The sequence below is a fragment of the Folsomia candida genome, unplaced genomic scaffold (genome assembly GCF_002217175.1).
Source record: "Folsomia candida strain VU population unplaced genomic scaffold, ASM221717v1 Fcan01_Sc010, whole genome shotgun sequence".
NCBI classification, from domain to species: Eukaryota; Metazoa; Arthropoda; class Collembola; order Entomobryomorpha; family Isotomidae; genus Folsomia; species Folsomia candida.
The window spans coordinates 2706390-2726860 of record NW_019091202.1 but is presented as its reverse complement, the minus strand read 5'-3'; the positions used below and the strand labels follow the sequence as shown (position 1 = coordinate 2726860).

The 20471-nt window shown below is 37.9% G+C and overlaps 1 protein-coding gene across 2 annotated transcripts; it reads right to left on the bottom strand.

The window, feature by feature from the left end:
- Positions 1–15091: 15091 nt before the first annotated feature.
- Positions 15092–20245, bottom strand: LOC110854432. 2 transcript variants are annotated; one of them, XM_035855260.1, is made up of 8 exons: positions 19821–20245; positions 18169–18264; positions 18010–18068; positions 17852–17927; positions 17696–17760; positions 17302–17371; positions 15574–15865; positions 15092–15495 (listed from the first exon to the last, which is right to left on the bottom strand). In XM_035855260.1, the coding sequence occupies exons 1-8, from the start codon at positions 20182–20184 to the stop codon at positions 15462–15464; spliced, it is 1056 nt and encodes a 351-aa protein (XP_035711153.1). In that variant the 5' UTR covers positions 20185–20245; the 3' UTR covers positions 15092–15461. The 2 variants fall into 2 exon arrangements, with proteins under 2 accessions (XP_035711153.1, XP_035711154.1); XM_035855261.1 differs by having other exon boundaries at positions 15093–15495; positions 18178–18264.
- Positions 20246–20471: the final 226 nt, after the last annotated feature.

The window sequence follows — 20471 nt, the reverse complement described above, 5'->3', positions numbered from 1 at the left end:
GGTTAGCATTTTGATTTCGAAATTTCTTTTTCAAACGGAGGAAACAAAGAGTTACGGAAAACAAGACCTAACAGACTGGCTTAAATTATGCACACGCTACCACTATGCTTTTAGTGGTAGTGACTTGTATGATGTCAAGTCTAGTGGAGAATATTGGACTTTTTTACATTCAACAAAAAATATTTACCCCATTGTCCCAACGACTATGGGATTGGATCTAGTATTAAAGACTTTCAAAACATGAAAACACTGCTGAGAACTTCATTGTAGCTCGACTGCCCAACAAATGGGACATCCAAAGGTCACAGCTCTGCATAAAGCGTAGCGGACATTTTATTGAGAACAAAGAAAATTACAATTGTGTCATTAAGCGTGCAGATAATATTTTGAGAGATTATTCTGCCGTGGCAGCCTCATCACAAATCTGGTTAGCAGAATATATTTCTTTGGAGCAAACCGAAAGCAATCGTGGATTCAGCAATAAAAATTTGCCACCCCACTCAACCAATCCATTCCGTCGTGACTTCTCCACTTCCATACCACTGTACATGGCAGTAACTATCATTGCTGTAACGAATGCATCCTTGGAATTGGAAGCTACGAGCCACACATATCCAAAACTCGGTATTGAAACTCGTTTCTTATACCGGAGTGACGGCGGGCAGCTGAACGAATTCACTTATATTAGTGGCTTGCAATTTTTGAGCTGTTATTCCGAATCGTATATAACATTTTATTTTTACTTGACGCCATTCGAGCCGATGTTGTGGCTCGGTTTGGTCGTGAGCCTGCTGATAATATTCATCGCTCTGTATTTCTACATTACCAGGAAGCATATGCACTCTCCGTATTCGGTCTGGCTATCATTCATTTCCGTATTATTTGACGATTTCTCTTCAGTGCCGGAGGTTATTGGGAACTCGCTGTTTTATCGCCTAATATTCCTCACTTGGGCACCGGCCGCACTTCTATTTACCAATTGCTATAGCGGGTTAATGATTTCAGAATTAAACTCCCCACTTAAGCAAACTCGATCTGAAAATTTTTAACACCTCATTTGTCAAAACAGGAATATCTTGGATGACTCGGATGATAATTTTCACAAACTAGCTACGCAATTTGAACGTTACAAATCGTACTGGGGCAAAATGAGTGTTGCTAATCCAATTCCAACCATTAAAAATCATAATGCATCTGACAACTGTTTCAGAATGCCTTCTTCCCCAATAAAAATTTCACGCTGGCATGTGGGGTCTAGAGTATACATGTGGCACTACAATCTCTTAGCCCAATTTCTATATTTTTCAAGAATTATCCCCCTAATCTCAAAAAATGGTATAGTCCCAAATTTTAAGAAGGAAGATCTTCTATTTCTGCTCCTTATGAATCCAGTGCATGAATTATTACCCAAAGGGTTCGATCTGGCACGGAGAAACTATTCCACGAATGAACTTCAAGTCTTGGTAGAGCGGGATATTATCAATTGTGGAGAAAAAAGTGCATTCATTGGAATATCAGAATCAGTTCAGGCTGACTAAGTTAGTGAGATGGATTTCTTGTCTAGTAAATATCCGTCCAAAAAAATTCATTTTGGACAGGATCGCTTGAACACTGGCAGGTTTGGGTGGTGGTTCATCGGTGGCGGCCGAAGTTCAAAATCTAGGGGAGTGTCGGCTGTACAGAGAAATTTTCAGAGCTTGGTTTCTTCGGGTATTTACTCTCGGTTAAAGATAGAAATGGCTAGGAACATGTGGATTAGGAGAAAACCCGTTGAGAATGATACGGCCCCTCCGGTAGTCCCATTGACAACGGGAGGAGCAATTATAACAATTTTTATGCTTTCTGGAGTCCTTGTGGGTTTGGCATTAATTTTATTTTTGATTGAGGGGCACAAGTACGAAATAAAGAAAGTTGTCCGCTCATGGGCGACACGATGCATCAAATTAAGGGCAAACCTGTGCCAGCGGAAGGGGCTTGAGCAAATCGAGAAAGGCAAGCTTAAGGCTGACAGGATACAAGTAAAATCAAGAAGGTAGAGCAATATTTTGTATTATTTAACTTTGCTATCTTGCGTACTACATTCGAGAGTAGTAATTAAATAGTATATGAATAAAATAAAAATTAAGTAGATGGATTAAATATTTTGCTCTACGCTACATTGATATTGTCCTTGTTTACCATGATTGTATTGTATCAGAAATGACTTTGAACATTTGTCACTCAATATAATATAAATATACAAAGCTTACAAGGGAATCTCAACTACTGTCACCTCTCGATTTCCTTCCGAATAGCCTTAATCGATAGATAATTTAGTGAAACTAAAACTTTGTCATAGAACATGCGGTGCAAATTCTCGCTTTCGCGGAATTTTTGGCGAGAGCTGCACCAAAACCTGCTATTTGCCCAATGCTTTTAAGATTTGGTGCCATGACCAAATTTGCGCACCTACACCCACTTAACCCTTCAACGTGTAATTGTATGATAAACAACAAGAAAAGGCATTAAATCGGGGACGCTATAAGTATGGTCATGGCGCGATAGGAGAAATTCAGCAGTTTTAATAAAACTCGAAAAACTGAAAAATTTAACATTGCGATGTATAGGGAAATATCCAAATTTTCGGGAAGAAAATTTTCAAATTTCACCTTGTGTAGGCATAGGAGAAATCCCTCAAAATTGCAACAAATTTTAGGTCTCGGAGACAAAATGGTGAAAATCAATGACCTCCTAGGAACGACAATTGTCTTCCTTCCGCGCCATGACCACGATTTTTCAGGACGACTTTTGTCTTACTCCCGAATTAAACCATTTCTTGTAAAACGACAATTGTCTTCGTTACAGGTTAAACTTGAGAGTTGTAACAACTAAATTTAAAAATTTGAAGAGAATACAATTTTAGTTATCATGTAATGGCAACTTCAAAATGCTATATGTATATTTATTGCCCAAGAAATTCGGGCCTGGCTGAAACATGCTGTCCAGCTACAATCTGGTAACCATCCCCTTGTTTAGTACTTAGGGGCAGTCCATAAATTACGTAACGCAAAAATCGTCATTTTTTAGAGCCCCCTCCCCCCTCGTAACGGCATCGTAACGCTTCTCGACTACCCCCCTCCCCCTTCGTAACGTAACATAAATTTGATATCACCACAGGTGATTTACTTAGCACTCGCAATGCATTGTGCGGAATTTTGGGGCGGCACCGATGAAAGGAAAGGGGGTATCGCTCATTCTGTTACCACAAAATAGAGCCAAAAATTCAGTTTATTTTTACTTATACAACCAGATCATTTCGGTTACTCCATTTTGAGATATTTAAGGTCAAAGTTTGACCGCAAACTTTTGCAAATGAATTGATCTGGTTGTACATATCTATGTAAAAATAAACTAGATTTTTTCGTATATTTCTTGGTAACAGAGCGAACGATGGACTCGTTACCCCCCCCCCCCCTTTCCTTGACCGGTTCCGCCCTAAAATTCCCCACTGTAATGCAACCTTTTCTCAATTTACACCTGGAAAACTAATAAAAAATGTATATTTACATGCGTACACTGAAATCTTTTGGATGACATGAATTCAATATGCTCGGCGTATCGTATTTGGCGAATTTTAGTCCAGTTTATAAAATGTGTCACGTAACAAGTTTTTTATACCCCCCACCCCCTTCATAACAATTAGTAACGCACTTCCCATGACCCCCCCTCCCCCCTCTTGCGTTACGTAATTTATGGACGGCCCCTTAACGGGTGTATTTGGTACATAACATTATTGTATAATTCATATCCTACATAAGTCTAGAAAATACTTGTCTTATTTAGGAAAAACATTGGAGCATAAAATTAAGAATTTAAGAATTTGAATGTAACTTTATATAAGCGAAAATCTCATTGTGCCCCAAAAGTATCACTTTCCCCGTGACTAGGCTTTCCCACGGGACGGGATTTCGCTGTCCCGTTCCGCCCCAAACGTTGACCGGGATGAGACTTTCGGGACGGGACGGGATGGAGGCCATCCCGTCCCGAGACCTGTCCCGAGGGTCGGGATGGGATATCCCGAGGTTTTTTTATTTAAAAGGAGGACGCACCCTTCTTATGAGAAAATCCCCCCCGTGATATTTGCCCCAAATTTTGATATGTTGTACACCCCGAGGTGCTGATCAAAAATATATTGGTCCCTAAGCCCTAAGTGACCTGGTTCGAGCGCAAACCGAGGTCAAAGGTCAGTGCACTTTTTCGCTCGAAACCCCACAAACCGTATATTTTTGGAAAGCTACGGACCTAACGATTCCGACCATGGAGCATACTTTGGTCAAAGGTCAACCCTTGACCTTTCGAGGTCAAGTATGTTCTTGGGGCAAGGTGAGATTTTTGATTTGTTACATTTCTAGGGTTGCCCCGGGTACCGGGTAGTTACCCGGTACCCAGCATACCCGGCCTGTGTCGGGATACCCGGTACCCGGCCGGGTATACTTAAGTACCCGGTCTACCCGGCCGGGTAATTTAAATATTCAATTTTATTTCTTGAAACGAAAAACCTTACAAAAAAATATAATCCGATGAATTTCATTAATGGTACCTGCTATAAAATAATATATTTGGGAAGAATGGGTACAACCTTGGCCAACACTTATTTGGAAATTATCAAACATACCAATTTAAAATTACTTTGAGCGCACTCACGTCAATGAATTATCAATCACTCAATTTGTATATCTCGCATATTAAGCATAACTTGCAAAAGATTTCAAAGCTTTTGCTAAAAAGTCATCGTTCGTTTCGTAAGATAATTGTGCAGGCTCATCCTCGAGATCATCAGCCAGAGAAATTGCGAAGATTCATGACAAAAAGATCACAATAGACGGGTTTAGTTGATTTGCAAGACTTTCGAAGTGCCATCTTGCTAATCACAGGATTCGCAGGATATTATTTCGAAAGTCTCGCAAAATTTGCTTTGTGAGAGGATTCGAATCCCCTCAAGAAATTACTTTTTTAAGCCTAACAAGTTTGCTAAATGATAGCGATGATAAATAAGACATGAATGCATACGCTCTTTATGTGTCAAACATAATTCTTTCATTTATGTAATATCCACTTTCTAGCTCGAATCATTAGCCTGAGTAGTTGGATTTTTACCATATGGATATTGGACAAAGATATAGGAAACAAGTTCAAGAAAGGCTACATCGATCACCTACTTGACCTGTGGGGTCGTGCTGGTGGATTGGGGGAAGAAAGTGTAACCGTAGAGAAGGCGACCCATACAATTTTTACAAAATATTTCTTCCGAACTTTGGTATGGAGCTTAAAAATGATGTATACATTGCAGAAATTTGACGTAATTTTTAAAACATAAAATTGTTGCACATTCCAAAAAAAGTAGTAAAATCCCCCTTATTTTACATATATATAAATATTACCCGGTACCCAGCCGGGTAGCCGGGTACCCGGCAAAAATTTTAGGCCGAGTAACGGGTAGCCGGGTACCGTGTAGTACCGCTACCCGGGGCAACCCTAGTTCCTAATTTGAGTTCCTGCTTTGGAGAGAAGTTTAGTCCGAGGAGGTGTTTGAGAATGAGGATTTATGCGATGCGGAAGCTGATATTGTATGCGGGAATGTTTGATTATAGATTTTTACAGTTGGATAAGCAGACGAAGGTTTCGTTCATTGAGAATTTGTTGGCGTTTACGATCTCGGCAATTTGGGCGAAGAGGAATTAAATGTGATGCAATTAGATGAATGTACCAAATAATTAATTAATTAGTTATTATTTATTTGTAATACCAAACATAAATATATTGTATGGTAGAAATTACATAATTGACTTAATCTTAAGTGTAATCTTAGTTGATACTGCCCCCTACTGGATGATTTTAAGCATTTGAAATCAACCCAGCCCGCCACCAGCTAGCGACATCAATACAGCACTGCTGATTCGATTATTCCCACCTGACCCGTACTGCCCAAAATTGTTGCCGTTGGGGGAACTGTGAGAAATGCAAGTAAGTAATAAAATATGTTAATATTTAATTAATAAATTAAACAAGCTAAATATAAGCTTATGATAAGTGAAAGTGTTTTTTGCACAAAATAGTAGGGTTGCGCCATTATGACATGTCATAGACAAATTGACAGTCTAGAGATTTTAAATTTCCTAAGTTCAAATTGTCATGAAAATCCAAGTTGTCATAAATCCTTAAATATCGGTGGAACATTGGAATTGAGACAAATTATAGGGTCAAAATGACAGATAAATATGTCATATATCGGGCAAAGGAAACCATAGAAAAAACATAGTTTGCTTACCACCCGCCATAAATAATAAATGGCATATTATCAATATTCTGGCGTGCCTTCCGTGTAGTCGGTTTTGAAGTGAAGGGGACCTTCGATCCGTCTCGTTCCTAAAGACGGACAGAAAATTCTCAGATTTTAAAATTTAAAAAAAATCATTTTTATATTCTTGCCAAATTTGTTGGCGGTGTGGATTTCTCAACGGTCAGCCAGGAACCTGTTGTTGTTGAATATTTCTTAAGCACTTTATTGCAGAGTATCTCTGTGGAGGGGGAAATGTCTCAGGATCAGGATTCAGGAATTTATATACTTTATGACACGATTTCGATTAAACCATTAAAAACAAAACCCATTAAAACAAAACAAAAAAAACACAATAAATCCAACTAAACACAGAAACTAAAATAAATCCATGGACCGAAATACTGTGATACTCACCTTTGAAAAAAATTGTAGAATACAACATAGGTCTGAATCTGATTTCTTGTTTCGTACTTGGTTCAAAATTTTCACTCCAAACCGGGCCTGTCAAACCCATTGTGGGCAAAGTTGAGAATATAATTGGTAACAGAAATCCCTACAAATATTTAGAAATTATTATAAATATTCAAATCTACGTATATGCATACAGGGTGGTTTAGGAGTTGTGATCGAGGTGTTGAAGCAAGCAGAAGTTCCCAATCCACCCTAGCGATAAGTGCATTTGTTCAAATTTGGATTTTCGAATCGAATATATCGTGGGGTCTAGTCTTCGACAAATCCGCCAGTCAACCCGCCAAACTCAGCGAGCAAAATTTTCCAACTCAAGGAAGAGAACGGAAAGGGAACGGAAACCGCTGCCTTCGCCAGTCACACCAGACACAACCTTCCGCCCCAAGGGAACGGAAAGGGAACGGAAACCGCTGCCTTCGCCAGTCACACCAGACACAACCTTCCGCCCCAAGGGAACGGAAAGGGAACGGAAACCGCTGCCTTCGCCGGTCACAGCAGTCAGCTTCCACCCCAAAGGAAGGGAAGTGGAACGGAATCCCTTTACATTCAATATGACGGACGATGAGATGAAGAGTCCAACTTCGAGAGGAACAAAACTGAGTAGTAACTTTGACACCTCATTCTCGACTTCAAAAGGACGAGTTTCGAAGCGGCTGAAGGAAGATTACGAAGAAAACGACGACATCGAAAAACTCTCAACTAGAGATCTCCTCCTTGCCCTCGCGAAAGATATCCGAGAAATAAAAACCGACGTGGCCGAAGTCAAGGCGCGAACAAAGGATTGGGGAAAGCAGATTTTGGATCTCAACTCCCAAGTCTCAGCCCAAGCGAAAATAATTCAACACCAAAACACCAAGATTGACTCTCTGGAAAAAATGGTAGACGACCTTTACAATCAAGTCAACGCTCATCATCTCATTTTTAAAGGAATTGATGCCAAAGGCCCACAGGACGCCAGAGATCAAATAAGTAAAATCTACAACAACCTAGGTGGCGCCACCCCCATCATTACTGACATACGAAAACTTGGAAAGAGCAAAAAGATACTCGTAATATTCAACTCTTCAAACGATAAAAACTTTCTGTTTGCAAATGCTTTGAAGCTTCGAAGCCTTGGAATCTCAATTGAAAATGATCTCTCACCTTCACAACGAGAAACGAAAAATGCTCTCCTCCGGCTACGGCGAGAACTGATAGACAATCGAGTGGCTGCAACCGTAAAGGTATACGCGAAATCTCTACTATTGGACGGCCAAGATTGGTATGACTACGACAAAGCTACTGGACTTATCGAAAAACGACAATCTGTCAACAACCAACCCCGCCCCACTCCACGCCAATGAGAACTCAGCCCGCCTTTTGCACAATCACACCTAAAAAATAACTTGACAATGAACATAACTGCGTGGAATGTTGACGGATTAATTAATAAGGATAACGATTTTTTTGAATATATGACGAAGGAAACCCCGGATATTTTTGTTTTTCTCGAGACTTGGTGCTCCGAAGAGGAAGCATGTGCTAAGCTCTCGAGCTTTAATTCTACGCACACACTGGTGTGCCAAAACGCGGAAGATTCACTGAGAGGAAGAAGAAAAGGAGGAATTATTATTGGAATATTGAATAAATTAGAACATACAGTTATTACTAAGCGAAGCGGATGGATCGAAATTACTATACAAAACGTAATGCAAAATGAAGCACTCACAATTATTGGATCTTATCTCGCACCTAATACTAATGGAGAAACTGAATTCAGCGACCTTCTAGAGAAAATTGGAAACACTACAGAACATACACTAATAATCGGTGACCTAAATGCGCGGATCGGTCTTCTCCCCAACCTCATGGAAGGAGAATTTTATTCCCGACAATCACAAGACATGCAAATGAATGACCGCGGGAAGCATTTAATGACAGCCGTCAGATCTGCCAACTTTGTTGTCCTTAACGGATTTTGGAAGGGAGACTTAAACGGAGATATTACTTTTCAAAATGCCAATGGTCGTAGCTCAATTGATCTATGCATATCATCGGATTCCGTACTTCAGCATATCAATCACTTCCGTGTTAAACAATCAATTGTCTCAACCCACCAACCAATTAATATCAACCTTTCCACCAAAACCCAATCAACATCGCCATCCAGTAATGAGGGCATTGAAACTAGTGTTATAAATAAGACCAAATGGAAACCCGAGAAGTGCGAAGAATTTAGAAAGACGCTAAATAAGAAGTGTGCTGAGACCACTGATATCTTATCAAATGTGATCAATACCCTAGATTCCCTCGGAATGACTCAGAACATCCAACTCCCATCAACATACCGACAAAAGCCGAAGTGGTTCGACGACGAGTGCAAACGAAGCAAATCCACGGTGAGCAGAATGCTGCGAGTAGCACGGAATTCAAACAAACAACAAGATCATCAACTTTATCAATCACTGCGTGCCGAGTACACCAAGTTAAAGAGGGGGAAAAAAACAGTTGACAAAGCAGGAACAGATCAAGAATTTACTAAATCATAAAAATTCCTCAACATTTTGGGCAGCTATTCGTGAATTCAGACCACACTGCTTAGGCAGTTATCCAATTTCAGCGACAGAAAGTCACTCGTTCTACTCTACGTTATTTTCTATAATGGGGTATCTGCTACTCTAAGGTAGCAGATACCCCATTGAAATCACGCCACGGGAAGTCCAAGAACTTGATCACGAAATCTCCACATTTGAAGTCTCCCTCACCATTAAAAAACTGAAGTTAAAGAAAGCAGCAGGAAAGGACGGTATACCAAACGAAGTATGGAGGGCGTTGACACCGGCAGCAATTAATCAACTATCAGCAAAATTTAATGACATCTACAACAGTGGTGTCGTTCCGGATGAGTGGACTCTCATCATGCTGCGACCAATATTCAAAAAAGGTGACCCGCATTCTCCCTCCAACTATCGTCCCATTGCTTTGGCACTACGATCCTAAAGATCTTTACCACCATTCTGTCAAATCGTCTACAGACTTGGGCAGAAAGGCATGGACACTTCTCACCATTTCAAGCTGGGTTCAGGAAAAAGATGGAAACTCTAGAGCAAATATTCTGCCTCCTAACCCTTATTCAATCCAAACTTCGTAATCCATGTGGGAAGTTATTCGCTATATTCATCGACGCACGAATGGCTTTTGATTCCTGCCTTCATGACAGAATGTGGAAAGTTTTGAGTAAGCGGGGAGTGAGCTCTAAGTACCTGAAAGTCCTGATGTCACTTTACAGCAAAGCTAGTGGGCAGATTCTCACCCCAAATGGATTAACAGCGTCCTTTCAATTCCAAAAAGGCGTCTTACAAGGAGAACCGCAATCATCATGCCTCTTCAACTTTTTCATAGATGGCCTTGCACGCCGACTGCAAAGAAGTGGCATCTCACCAGTCAAAATTGGATCAACCGACTTCCACATTCTAATGTTTGCTGATGATGTCGTTATCGTCGCTAATCCTGCGGATGCTCTCCAGGGAAAAATCAATGTTGCTGCTAAGTTTTTTAAGGACCGCGGTCTGCTATGCAATATTTCAAAAACGAAAATTGTCGTCTTCATCAAGAGAAGATCACGTGACCTCACATCTTTCAAATGGAATGAAGATGCTGTTGACATTGTAGATTCATATACCTATCTAGGAGTGACTATGCATAGAAACGGGACTTTCAATCTAGCCCATAAAGAGTTCAAAGAAAAAGCAACTGCGGCCGTAGTGAAAGTCCTTCACATTACGAGAAGATCTGTTGCTCCACCCTTATCAACGCAATTTAAACTATTCAACTCCATTGCGCGGGCTACTCTACTTTACGGCTCATCAATCTGGGCCATGAAGTTTATAGATGACATTGACAAAATACAAATCCGTTTCCTAAAAAAGCTACTCAGACTTCCCCCATCGACTCCTGATTACTTTGTGCGATTGGAAACTGGTGCACGGGACACAAGAGTACAACATCTTGCCGACACATTGGGTTTCTGGGAGCGAATATTTAGAAAAAAAGAAGACTCCCCGTAAGAAAATGTATGATTACGCAAATGAAGTGGACACGGCTCAACTCGTCAACAATGCAAAGGAACCATTGCTGGGGAGAAGACTTCCTTAATCTACTCAAGATCGCAAGATGTGAAAACCTTCCACTAACTCTGACTTCCCTAGTGACCATGAGGAAAACTCTCCTAACAAACTATGAGCTACATCTTAGGAATCAGGACGTCGTGAGGATGCAAAAATCCAACTTCATCCCACATTACCAACTCATCAAACCGAAAGCTGACACAGAAGGATACTTCAATATGAACCACCCCATGCAGAAATGCAGTTTGATGACCCAATTGCGCCTCAATAAATTTAGTGTTAAAATCGGACAATTCTACATCCCTCTAAATTCAAGTTGTCCCTTATGCAGTGATAATTGTTCTGTTGAACATCTTATGTTTACATGTACTTCATTAAAATCTGAGCGCCAATCACTAATTTACCCATTAATTCCTAATTATAATCCAACTGAATTTAACAATATGCAACTTTTTGTTGCTCTTTTTTCTGCTTCATATAGTGATAAATTAATGAATAACTTATTTCTCTTTTGGCACAAAGTCGCCAAATATTTTGACTTATGTTCTGACCAATAATTACTTTTACTTTTTTTCCGATTTTATGATATCAATATTATGTAACCATTCATGATGTGCAAAGGCTGTTGGCTATGATGCAATAAATTATTATTATTATTATTATTATTATTATTATTATTACAGGGTGGTTTAAATGTTACGCTAAAATGGAAAATTTTTTCAATTGGAAAAGTCCCTAAATCTCCAATAGTTAAAAGATTTGGGATGGACATTTTTACAAGTAGTTATTATCAAAATTTATTACAAAATTCTTAAACTGTTGAATTTCGGAGACAAAATTTCACTAGCTAATGGAAATTTACGAATTTTTCCCATCGAAAAATTGTAGCGTGACATTTTAACCATCCTTTACATGAAATGAAACAAAATATGCAAAGTTCATAAAAATTTACCATGTTAAGCATTCCCTGTGAGGTGGACATATCTGTCAAAATTAGGTTTCACAATTTCTGAAAAATATCTTTACACTTTGAGGTTTGGATAAAATCAACTTTACCAACCTCGGTGAACATAGGTTACCAACTGAACTAAATTGTGAAATTGTAATACATACACATATAAATTTACCAGGTCTGGGTTTGGCACGATTAAAATTCTAGGAACGCAGCTTTTTGAGTGGAGGGGTCAAGTAGAAGACACTAAATTTGGTTTTGGAACCAAAGTGACCAGAGCTGGGCGAATATTGGGTGAGAATACCCAATCTCCGTGTGAGTATCGATATCTGGGTCAAAATCTCGCCCTCTGATATCCAAATATCTATGTAGGCCAAATTCTTGCTATCGAGTGTGTATACAGATATTCGTAAAAGAATCTTTCTCTCACCAATATCCAAAAATCTATATCCATGAAAAAATCTCGCATTTAAATATCCAAATGTCCATATCCATTAAAAAATCTCCTCATAAAAGAATCTCGCCCTCCAATATCCAATCCATTCCATACAAAAACTTCACCCCCGAATATCCAAATATCCATCCCCATAAAAAATCTCTCCTTCCAATGTCTAAATATCCATCCATATCCATACAAAAATTTCACCCCCAAATAAGGGGGTGATACTAATGAAAGTGGCAGTTGGTAAATAATATTTCTTGAGAAAAGCTATGTCCACTCTCTTCACTACTTTCACCGATCCCAGGAGGGTAGGTCGGCAAACTGATTTTTTGAAATCTGCATTTCCGCGCTCCTCGTATCTGTCCAGTACTCGGTTAATTTTGTTCCGATGCATTCCTCCATTTGGAACAAAATTGCGAGTGTTTTTTCGATCCCTGAAACAAAAATTTTGGTGCGTTTTGGCAAAACCGTTTTGCGACTTTGTTGGAATTTTTTAATTAAATTCCGGATTAAATTAGATTCCGAATTAAATTCCAAAGTAATTTCACGATTTCAAGCATCCATAACCTAACACAGCAGTAGATTGGGAGCTAACATAGCAATAGATTGGAAAGAACTCAAAAATATTCTTCTGTGTCTGTAGCATCAAGGAGTTGTTATACACCAGACAAAGTATATATATTCTGAACCCTCCCGCCGAGATCTTTCCAACGATACCCCACTTATGGGGTAATGTGAGACTTGACCTTTCTATAGGTTTATTTTGAAATCGTGAAATTCGTTTCGTGAATTTCGAAAAACGCTCGAAAACGGTTGTAGAGAACAAAATTAGGAAACTTTTGGCGAAAACCGTTTTAAAAAATATTGACCCGCCGTTGAGCTAAAAATCGCAGACGGAGGCTATTTTCGCAACTTTAAGCTCCTCCCACTCTGCAAAGGGGAGGGGTAGGAACACCGGACTTCGACCGTTAAACTCTGAAAAATTAGCTCTACAAACCTTGAGAATCTTGTCAAAATAAAAATTTTGGATGTGTGAATTGATTCCGTTTTTCATTATTGTCACTCACTTTCATTAGTATCACCCCCTTATCCAAATATCCATCCCAATAAAAAATCTCCCTTCCAATATCTAAATATCCATCCATATTCATCCTTACAAAAATTTCGCCCTCCTGTATCCAAATATCCATATCCATTATAGATAAATTCTCCCTCCCCAATTCAACCTCCGAATATCCAATATGAGATCCGCCGAGCTCTGGCACTAGGTACCATTCATCACCGGTTTTCAACAAGATTTTCTCCTATTTTAACGTATGTATGTGTGTCATCTTGCGCTAAAATGCGGTTTTAAGGAGGACGGGTTTTTTTATATTAATCGAGATTGCAATCTGACTGTGTTCGAAGGAGGGATAACTAATAAATAAATATATATTGGATGTGTGTATGAGAAGTATCATTTGTGTGCACATGCATACATCAGACAGTTAAATATGTAAATTTGTACCACTTTGCATATAGCGAAATTGACAAACACGCATATTTTCACCTTGGAGGTCTACATATTTACGAGTTGCTCATGGTGAAAATACAGGTTTTGGCCACCTTATAAACTTCGCGAATTCTGGACAAGTGCTCCAGTGTCACTACTAATTTTTCGTGGTGGTTAATAATTACTCAATTTTTAATGCTAGTTTTAAAAAGAACACGTACATATCCGACTTGTAATATATTGTAGAGTTCAGTTGGGTGCCAATTGCAATAGAAAAAATTGGAATATTTATATGTATTTAAGGAGACGAATCCGATCTGACATGTTTCGGCACGATTTTGGACGATTTTATACATATAGTCTGTCCACGGCAAGTTGAACCCGGAGATATGGAAGACTAAATCCCGGCCCATGCTTATTAACGTTGAACTGAGTTTAGTCTCCCATATCTCCGGGTTCAACTTGCCGTGGACAGATAGTATATGCGAATTTTGAACTAGAAATTTCACTCAAGGTACATATCATGGGAAATGTTCCATTCTACGTCGCATCGATTTCTTCGAATTAAATATAAAAATTTGCAAGTAGAATTTTGGTGCAACCGTCAATGTAGCATAGCTATTTTTGAATTATATGCAACTACCCCCCCTTTAAAAATTGAGAAAAGAAACTGAGAAAAATGAGAAAGCCATCGTACATTCGGTATAACAAGAATTAGACCTCAAGTTGCATTTGCAATTCTAATTTCCCCATGAATACCGACATTTTGATGCATCCAAAGTTTCAAAATTCGAAAATTGGCGGTTTTTTGACCTATGCATAAATCCTTAAAAAAGTCATGGTCCTAGGCATTTTGAGTCTGACAACCTGATGCCAGAATTTTCTCCGTCAGAAGAGCTATATTTTCAGCTTTTGTTGCCCGACTGAAAATGCCTAGGACCATGAGATTTTTGGGGTCAAAGTTTCTGTGGGAGTGGCTTATACATCAAGAGCCATAACAAACTCTGGCCACTAATGAGTGCAGAGAGAGAAACAGAGTAAGAAAATGGATCGCGCATACGACCCTAACGCACGATGGTGGTGGATACCCACCGCCATTCACTTTTCTCGCTCTGTCTCAACTTCTCCTGCGAAATATGGGAAATGATTTTGTTGAACATTTCGCCTGGTTTTTATCTCAATTCAATATTGCGTCCCCATTGTTAGGCGGAGAAACGAAGCGATAAATAATAAACACAATTTTAATACTCAACTTTAATTAGGTTAATTATGTATTTAAAAACAAATATTACTTGGAACATATGTATATGTATATAGTTAATTCGTTTCAGTTAAATTTTAGCTTATTATAAATAATCTTTATACAAATGTATGTATTGTGATTGATTAAAACGGTTGTAAAAAATCCTTGTTACAAAATTAAATAAATTGTAAAGTGTAGATTGTTACAAAATTTGTAAAGAAAAGTTTACCTCAATTTATGTAATATTAAATAATACGTTGTGTAACATTTATGTATCGAGTTTATTGTGGTGGACAAGGAAAAGACGATTTTCGTAATGATTAAATTGCATGTACATATGGTTATATAGTATAAATTATTCAATGTTTGAGATAGACACATTTTTTTAGAACTTCTCTCAATCCGGTGAGCAAGAAATATTATTCCAACATATTTTTTTTCACTTGGGAGCATGACATATTCCGTTTCTTGTCCTGTAAAATAAACATTTTCATAAATAATTATGCATATTTACATACATACATAACTATTCACAAAAGTAAGAAATTTACCTCATGATCAGAGTAAAGTCGTTGCCCTCCTGGGGTTTGTGTTTAATCGTGAAGGAAAATTTAAGCTGGCAAGTTTTGCATTTCGCGGGTACATAAATATGTTCCTTCTTTCTAAGGTCAGGTCCCATTCGTCCATCGTAAAATTCCAGGTCGCAAAGAAGATCCTGTGTGGGCGTCCAGCTCCGGAGATAGCATTGTTTGAAGATGGACTTTACCATGGGTTGGTTCAGTTTTCCCAAATGCACGCTGGCAGCGTAAAGTGTAAATGGTAAGTTTACCTCTGTCCTCATTCCTAATAATAAAGAGAGAAGTTACAAAGTTAGAAATATGTATGATATGGTCAGGAAGCTTATGCGGAGAGACAACTAAACAAAAATTTCACAATTTTTTAAAATTTTGACTTGTACATCAAAAATGTGCAAATAATTAAGGCGAATATTTATTTACAGTCCAGTGTGTTTCGTCACAGAAAATTATTTTTTTACCTCCAAAAATACGTTTATTAGGAGTTTTTTATGCTTAGGGTTAAATGATTTTTTTATTTTTATTTTTCAATTTGCAGTTTTTCAATTTTTCATAAAGATTTCATGCATGACTCCGAGGAACATGAATTTCTGGTTCCGTCTATATTCTGAGAAGACTATTTCTTTGTGGCGCTTTGTACGTGAAAATTTCCCATTAACCTTTTGAAACGTATGTATAATGACGGTGTCATGGCGTTACTGCGGGAGATTTACTGTGATTAACGGGTTATTGTTCGGGAGTAATTTTCTAAGGAGAAAATCTAGTTGCGTGAAAGAAGGGACGCCGAATAGACGGTTACTGTGGGAAGGGTTTTTTGAGTCTTTTAAAATAAATTGCACATTTAAATTCTTTCATGTAATTCTTTGCAATGTGGTAATAGAAAATTCAACAGGTTCACAATTTTGTATTGCGAGTGTTTTTGTGCAAATTGAATCAATTAAAGTAATTATTGCATGATATAAAATTTTATTATGGGATATGAAAAAAAATTTTGACGAGGTCTATTGATATCCTTCCGCCCTGGAGAAAAAATTAAGTTGGAGGCCAATAGACCTCCTCCCGCACCATAGCTACAAATTTGTAGAGGTTTATTGACCTGCTCCCACCGAAAGCCCGAAAATTTTAGGAGGCTAAAAGACTTCCTCCCGCAGCAATGCAATATTTCCAAGGAGGCCAAAAAGCCTCTGTACGTTTTAAAAGGTTAATACGAAAAAACTTTAATATCGAGCTATTTCTACGCCGTATTACTACCAAAGTGGTAGTCTGCAATATGAATATCACTTGGTATTTGTTTTATACTGGATTTGTAGGAGTGCATTTAATACTCTCTGTTAAGTGAATATTAAAATTCACGCAGGGCTTGACAACTTTGTAAAATCATGTAAAATGTTACGTACAATCAATTCTAAAGAAAATTATCTTGCGCATTTTTTCACACTTGCTCATATTAAAGGCGTCTTTTCAAAAGACTCTTTTATAAAAGTTGGGCAAAATTATTGTAAGAAATTTGTGAATTTTTCTGTAACCAATTTATGGGTGAATTGCCTCGGAGGTATGAGGCTACCCATAAATTATGAAATGCAAAAAATCGTCTGTTTCCAGCTTCCCCTCACCGGTCCTTTCTTTTTAGCATGTGCCTCAGAGGCACGATATCGTTGGAGCATTGTAGTTTAATTATTTAAATTGAATAATTTAATTTCTCACCCATAGTTCCGGTTGGGTTTTCAAAGTGTTTTGCTTTTGCAGAACTTCCAGCGGGCGACAGAGTTAATTCCTAAGTAAGTTAGAGCAATTATTTTTTAAGATAATTAATTGAGATTTAAATATGCAGTTATGTACACTCTTAAAAAAATCAATAACCGTTGGTATTGATATGTGACTCTACCGCGTGGTATTGATCCGGTATTGAATTAATACTACATGGTAAAAACTTTAATACCAATTAGTATTAAAATTATTACCCTGAGGTATAATTTCAATACCGGTTCTATACCAATATGGTATAACCGTTTAATACCAAGGCGGTAGAGTCACGTATCAATACCGTCAGGTTTTTTTCAATACCAAGTTTCTAAGAGTGTATGTATGTATTTTTTACATTCGATCCAGTCAGTGCGCTGCTGTTGGGTCCAGGTAAACTAGGAATGTTCGTAGTCTTCATCTCTGTAATTATTTTATGGAAATTAACGTCAGGAAATTTATTCCAAAAATGCCAAAAATATATTTCGCAAATATGTATATGTATGTATGTTACCAGGAATTTTTAAGTTGCCACGTGGTGTTGGACCATGCTGCAAAATTTCTTCCCCGTCATTGGGCAAGGGTTGATCCTGCATAAAATAAACATTTATTTTTTTTTTTTTACTAATTACTACCCGTTAATTACTGATAATAATTATGTTAATGATTTACCTTTAATATTTTTGGTGACAAATGGTTTTTCTCTATTCCCTGATTCGCTTGTAGTGACACTGTTAATCAGAATTAAAAGAAATGATTCTTAAACTTTTTAAATTAACGATTATAAATATCCATTAGCTATCAAGTAATATCAAAACTATATGTATGTACTTATCATACTGCGAGTTATCGGCGTCTTCCCCTTGATATTCTCTTCTTGTACTCCATACATTTCTGTCTCAACGTTTTTAACCCGTTCAATAATTACTACATTGAAGCAAAAAGTGTATTAAGCTTGGTGCGAAAATTTCTGGTACACTCTTAGAAATAATGTTACCCTTGTGAAAAGTAAATGCACTCTGAATTCTTCATTAAATAAGCTATACTAAATTCAAAGTAATGTTAACTTCATAAAGACTTAATAGACAAGTTTACTCCGAATTTCATAAAGTTCACTTAATTTATAATTCAGAGCTGATTTACTTATCAAAAGGATAACATTATTTTTAAGAGTGGGTATGTACACATACATAGTCGGAAACACTCAAGTGTCAATGATGCAATACGCTATAAATATTCTAATTTTCCATTTATTAATTTCTGGTTCCCTGCACTGGAAAGCCAATGAAATTCTAATCCAGAAACAATGCTCAATCATCAAAATTAATATCTTATGTGAAAATGGCCAACTAAAAAAGAGCCAAACAGACCCTGCCAAAAGTACGCACTTGTTTTCATGAAAAAAATGCTCGGGAATATGAGTAATCATTTTTTCTAAAGCTTTATTATTTCGGGGGATTTAGACCATGCGATTATCTTTAATTTAAGCCCTTTGTCGTTGCTGAAAGGGGTGTGGTCTGTTTGTTGTGGTCATATCCATGCGGTGTGTGAAAGTCACAAAAATGAGAAAAAAACGCTTTTTGACAACTTTTGCATCGTATTTTGGAACAACTACCGCTTAAAAGGTCCTACCATTATTTTTGAGTAGTACATGTATCCCGGATTCTACACCATAAAAGACGCCAACTTCCACGTCATGGTTGGCCTTGGTTAATGATTTCTGTAGAAAAGGGGAATTTTTCCCCTTTTTGTACTAACTTGCTCCATGCAAATCCAGGGATGACATTTGTGAAGATTTTATTTTTTGATAGACAACTCACATATATGGAGCGTATAGAAAACTTGATTGGGGGTTATAATATACGTTAAAACTAAGAAAGATCTCAAGTGGAAAACTCTCTTCGGAAGAAAACAAATTTCGCAAAAAAAATTTGGGGGTTTTTAATCTTTCTCAATTTTGAGAAGTAGTAAGCGTATGATGGTTACCGCATTTCGAAACCCTGACCACAAGGTTATTTATGCGCTGCATAATGATTTTTTATTTTGACCCTCTGGTCTCTGGGGTCACTTTTAACAAATATATCGTTCATTTGCCAGGTTCTGGCTTTGAAAGCTTTGGGGGCAATGTAAGATTTTTTAGGTGGGTGTGGTTTACGTTTTGTTGTAGCCCAAGGTTCTACTCACATTTTAAGTATGCACTTGGCTACGTCAGACTTGAGTTTGAGATATTTTAAAGATTTTTCAATTGAAGAATTTTTGCTCATTCTCGAAGTGAGCAAAAAATCGCCGACATCCTCATTTCAAAGTTTTCTATTTGGGCCGTTTTTTCGAATAATTTGGAATGGAAAAGTGATTCGGAATCGAAATCGCATGGGCTTTCTAATGTACGTATCCGTTTTTAATTCTGACGGGTACTTTTGGTGAAATCAGCTTTTGACACTTGAGTGTTTCTGACTATGTACATAAATAACACTTGAACATACGATCCAAATTTTTGTTGAGCAATTCCCGGTAACTTGTATCATTCTCCTGAAAACGGTTTAATCTGTCGTGGAGAGAGTTATTTTCTGCCTCCAACTTCTGAATAAGCTTCCCTTGGCGTTCAATCTTATTAAATCTGGATTCGCAAAGGTCGTAAAGTTGAGCGAATTGTTGTTGCTGGGTGATCATCATTTTTTCCAAAGTTTTAACGGCGTCCAACAGCAAGTGGTCACGTGGGTCACAAGAACTGGCTGATTTATTGGACACTTCGTCGTCCACTTTTTTTGAGGTTGTTTGTGGCGAACTTGCAATTGAACTTGATGACAGTGATGGTTTGGGAACTTTTGATTTAAAAATGGAAAACATTTTGTTACGAAAATTTATTAAAATTTATAACAAGAAAATTTAATAGTCGTTATCGAGTCGTGTTCATAAGGCAAACTGAACCTCGAGAAGTTGATGAGGTCAGTTTTTAATAGCTGCTAAGGGTGAAAAGGGTTTCTCGGTATCATGTGCGTATTTTTAGACGACTACCCTTACCAATCACAGCCTGTGACTGGTAAGGGTAGTCGTCTAACCGATTTTTAGGAAATGAAAGTACGCTCAGTTACGCCTGTGACTCACAGGCGGAACTGAGCGTATTTACATTTCCT

What these genes read in the sequence shown, in the direction of transcription:
- LOC110854432 (XM_035855260.1), bottom strand. Translation starts at nt 20,184, where the DNA reads ATGTTTTCCATTTTTAAATCAAAAGTTCCCAAACCATCACTGTCATCA. An exon ending in GATAACTCGCAGTATGATAA is followed by an intron (nt 18,069 to 18,168) that starts GTACATACATAT and finishes TCTGATTAACAG; the next exon opens with TGTCACTACAAGCGAATCAG. An exon ending in GCGCACTGACTGGATCGAAT is followed by an intron (nt 17,372 to 17,695) that starts GTAAAAAATACA and finishes TAACTTACTTAG; the next exon opens with GAATTAACTCTGTCGCCCGC.